Source organism: Coturnix japonica, unplaced genomic scaffold (assembly GCF_054131305.1).
Source record: "Coturnix japonica strain WE unplaced genomic scaffold, WE-NBRP24 Scf039, whole genome shotgun sequence".
Lineage (NCBI taxonomy): Eukaryota > Metazoa > Chordata > Aves > Galliformes > Phasianidae > Coturnix > Coturnix japonica.
In genome coordinates this window covers 2,393,807-2,397,737 of record NW_028188942.1, presented here as the reverse complement: position 1 = coordinate 2,397,737, position 3,931 = coordinate 2,393,807, and the positions used below count along the sequence as shown (strand labels likewise).

The 3,931-nt window shown below is 46.6% G+C and overlaps 1 protein-coding gene across 1 annotated transcript; it reads left to right on the top strand.

The window, feature by feature from the left end:
* LOC146753212 (rho GTPase-activating protein 32-like) lies at window positions 1-2,989 on the top strand. Its single transcript, XM_085530864.1, has 4 exons — window positions 1-119; window positions 268-611; window positions 881-1,350; window positions 1,670-2,989. Exons 3-4 carry the CDS (start codon window positions 1,185-1,187, stop codon window positions 2,098-2,100), a joined length of 597 nt encoding a protein of 198 aa, XP_085386990.1. The 5' UTR covers window positions 1-119; window positions 268-611; window positions 881-1,184; the 3' UTR covers window positions 2,101-2,989.
* Window positions 2,990-3,931: the final 942 nt, after the last annotated feature.

Genomic DNA, 3,931 nt, shown 5'->3' with positions numbered 1-3,931 from the left:
ATAACATGCGGGAGCCGCAGCTGGTGCGTGCTATGTCATCTTTAAACGTACCAGCGATTGCGGCAGCCCATGTTATTAGGAGCCATGTCGCCCAGGGGCCGGATGAGCTCTCTCTGGAGGTAAGCAGTTCCAGGCGTTCCTTGTTGTTGTGCACAGAATTAGTATAGAGTGTGAACGCCTCGGGAATACTCTCATATTTTGTGTCGTAGAAGAAGGCTTTTGTTTTAGCTGTGCTGAAGCTGGGATTGATGTTTCAATCTTTTGCAGGTTGGAGACATCGTGTGCATTGTTGATATGCCACCAAAGGAGATGAGCCCCTTTTGGAGAGGCAAGCGTGGCTTTGAGGTAGGCACACATTTTTGACTAGAGAGCACAGCTTCAGTAGTGTCTAGAATCTCCGGTTGGAGCTGCTCTGCCTGCACAGGATGGCTTCTGGATGCAAACAGTTGCCCTGTGTCGGTGTCAGAGGACCTTCCCTTTGGCTCTGGGCTTGGGCTAATGCCCACCTGTCTTTTTGTTCTTATTACAGGTTGGTTTTTTCCCTGGTGAGTGCGTGGAACTCATCAGGGGAAAACTGCCCGAGTCCATCCTACATTCATTGCCAAAGTCAGGTGCGTATTTTACATTTGACAATGCGGGTTAGTAAAATGGGGTCTGAACGTGGCTTTCAGGGGGTTCATTAATGCCCGAGTTGAGCAAGCTTAGAAAGAGAACTTCATTAAGCTCCTTGGGCACCTCCAGGGATGGGGAAAATCCGTTCTTGCGTGTCTTTGTTGGGAACATGCTTTCTGTTGTTACGTGTTCTGTTGAATGTGTTGCACTCGGCCTCGTCCAACCGAGCCAGGGCTGAAATGAACTTGTTTTTTGTTTTGTTGCGCAGAGCCAAAGAAACGGGGCAAGTTCATCTCCTGCTTTCGTTCCCTGTTGAAGGCCTGCCCCAGGAGAGCGAAGCAGCCTGAGCCTCCAACATTCTCGGGATCCATGTCCCTGCTTGACATCGTTGAGAGGTATTTAGCCAACAGGACTTGAGGGCTGAGCTGTAGGAATAGAAGCATCCTCTGCTGTTTGAAACAGAGCGCTTTTCTAAGCTGTGTTTCAGCAGAAACCAGGCATTGCCCGGAACAGGCAACTATTGGCAAGGGTTCGGTGCAGCTCTTCCCTCACCCTGCACCACGACTGACAGCATGCTCTGTTTTCTCTGCAGAATGAGTTCTCCCAGTAAGAGGGCAGAGTCAGCAGCTTGCAGTTGGCGTTCCTGCTTCTGCCTGGGCAAACCATCCCCTGTGGCCAAACGCCAACTGCAGAGCAGTGCCAGGGAGCCCTCTGAAGCTGAAGTCTTGGTCCTGGCAGGTAAGCATGCAAATCCAGCTTTCAAATCACTGCTTGTCAGCAACACAGGTAGAATTCATGCTTTCAGTGGGCTTGTACATCCTTCTGGCATTCAAGCCTGTGCCTGACATCTTCAGTTGACCCCTGTCTTTCCCAAATGAGTCTCTTGTCATCACAAGAGCTGGACCTGCACGAGGATCACTTTCAAGACAGTGACACTGTTGCTAGAAGCCTATTTGCTTCTGCCCACCATCACTGCATAGCCAAATGTCAAGAACCTGTTTCATGATACATCTTGTGAAACTTTGACACTAACTGCTGTGCGTCTACTCCTTCCTAGGTGACCCGAGCCCTTGTATATCTCCAAGACGCCAGGCATGTTACAATGCAGCATCCTGTGATTCCATCAATGAAGAACTGTTACTAAGCACAGGATGCTGCAGTTCAGATGAAAGCCTTCCGTATAACATCAGTTATAAAGAGAAGAATGCCATCATCGTTGAAGCTCTCGTTCATCCCATACCTGTTGAAGCTGCTGACCTGAGCCTGCCAGACTCCTCAGGCACCAGCCTGAACCGAGTGCCTTTCGAGGACAGCCCAGCCCAAGCACAGCATGAGTGCCCCGACAGCAGCACAACCATGCAGGCTCAGGTCAGCATTACAGAGGAGAAGCCAAACATCTTGGAGGGGGAGGTAGAATCAGGCCAAGAGTCCCAGGCTCCGGGCAACAGCACGACTTCTGAGACACTCTCGTCAGACAACAGAGAATGAGTCCCATCTTTCCTCCAGACCTCACACCCCCTCCTTTTTCCTATTGAATAAAGGCACGCTCGTGCTCAATCAACGCCTTGACTGAATTCTGAGTTTTCATTCGCAGAGATTGGGATGAGTACAAGAAACAGCAAGACAGCTCAGCTTGCAACGCTCTGGCTGTGGGGTGCGTGCAGGGACACTGTAACCATACAGGGAAAGGCTTCCACTGCTTCCTCAAGCTGTAGTCCAGCCCTGCTACTGCTCTGTGGCACAAAGCCCTGAGGGATGTTCCATATTGTTAACCTAAGTGAAGCCAGCTTCATGCACTGTGTTTTGTTGTTGCTGGGTGAGAGGGGGATGCACGTTGGTGAGAAGATGAGCATTGCTGGATCTGCCACGAGTGTCCCTTCTGCCTCTAAGAATATGTCCTAAGTAGGATGTGAACACTGCTGGCACTTCCTCATTGCACGTGCTTGGAGGATCTTCAGTTCTTGCACATTCAGGATGTCTGTCAGTGACTACGAGGAAATTCTCAAGTACTAGGAATTCCATGAAACAGTTGGAACGGGTAAGTGTCATCTTTGTACAGAAACAGCACGCCTAACAGTCTGTCTCACCACTCTAGAATTAATCTGAGAATAGATTAACAGCTCTTGTCAGTTCTCTAAGTCAGGTTTCATTTGTATAAATTTGGAATTCGTTTTTTAAACCAGTTGGAAATTGTAATATTATATTAGAGAAGAATTCACACTCAACTTTAAGCATCTGTGTTTTGATTTGTAGGTGGTTTTGCCAAGGTAAAACTCGGGCGGCATCTTCTGTCTGGTGAAAAAGTTGCACTAAAAATCATGGAGAAAGTTACTGTAGGGGTAAGCCAAAAGGCATTTAAATATGAGAATATCTTCTGTTGGAGTTGTGGAGTTCTCAAGAACACGGGGGCAGGTGGGATGGTACATACGAATGCAGCCTACTGGTCCCATTGCCTTTTGAAAGATGCTGTAGAGCTGGAAAAAGTTTAACAGAGCACCACAAATCTTGTTGCTGGTTGTTCAGAGGGCAGAATTCTCTGGCTTTAAAATGGAGGAAGTTATTACATCATTACATTACATTACATTATTGTTACATTGTTACAGCAACTTTACCAAAATGCCAATGAAAATGCTGAATGTTTTACTTTTCATTTTTCACAGCTCTGTTTCAGAATTTCTATGGGAGTGATGTCAGTCATTGCTGAGTTGATGTTGAATTGTGTACTGTCCCATATGTGCTTGTTCTGTTCCACAGCAGTCAGATGTGGTACCTGGTATGTCACAGTAGTTAGCGATTTCATCGCTTGCTTTTATGGTCTCTTAAGGATGACTTGCCTCATGCTAAAACAGAAATTGATGCCATGAAGAACTGAAGTCATCAACATGTTTGCCCATTGGATCACGTAAGAGAGACATCAAAGAAATATTTATAGTCATAGAGGTAAGAAATAGTTTCTGCTTTCTGTGCTGTCTTTCTTACTTATCTTTCTCTGATACTCTCTAAATGCATTTTCAGATAACCTTATCTTACAGGGAAGCTGTTTGATTGCATTGTTTCTAAGGACCGCCTTTTGGAAGAGGAAGCTCCAGTCTTTTTTTGACAGACTGTTTCAGCAATTGCTTCTGTTCACAGTCAGGGTTATGCCCAGAGACCTCAAACCAGTGAGCCTGAACTGCAGTCAGTCTTCCATAAATAATAATGAATGTGTTTTTATTTTTCTGTTGGCAGAGAGAGTTACAGTACTCCACTCCATTCCAGTGGATTGCAGGAGAGCACTGAAGGGGGGAGAAGTAACACAAAGTAGAACTCATGGGTTGAG

Excerpts from the sequence above, each read along its gene's own strand:
- LOC146753212 (XM_085530864.1), top strand. The coding sequence starts at position 1,185 with ATGCTCTGTTTTCTCTGCAGAATGAGTTCTCCCAGTAAGAGGGCAGAG. Across the intron at positions 1,351-1,669 it reads TGAAGTCTTGGTCCTGGCAG|GTGACCCGAGCCCTTGTATA; the intron begins GTAAGCATGCAA and ends ACTCCTTCCTAG.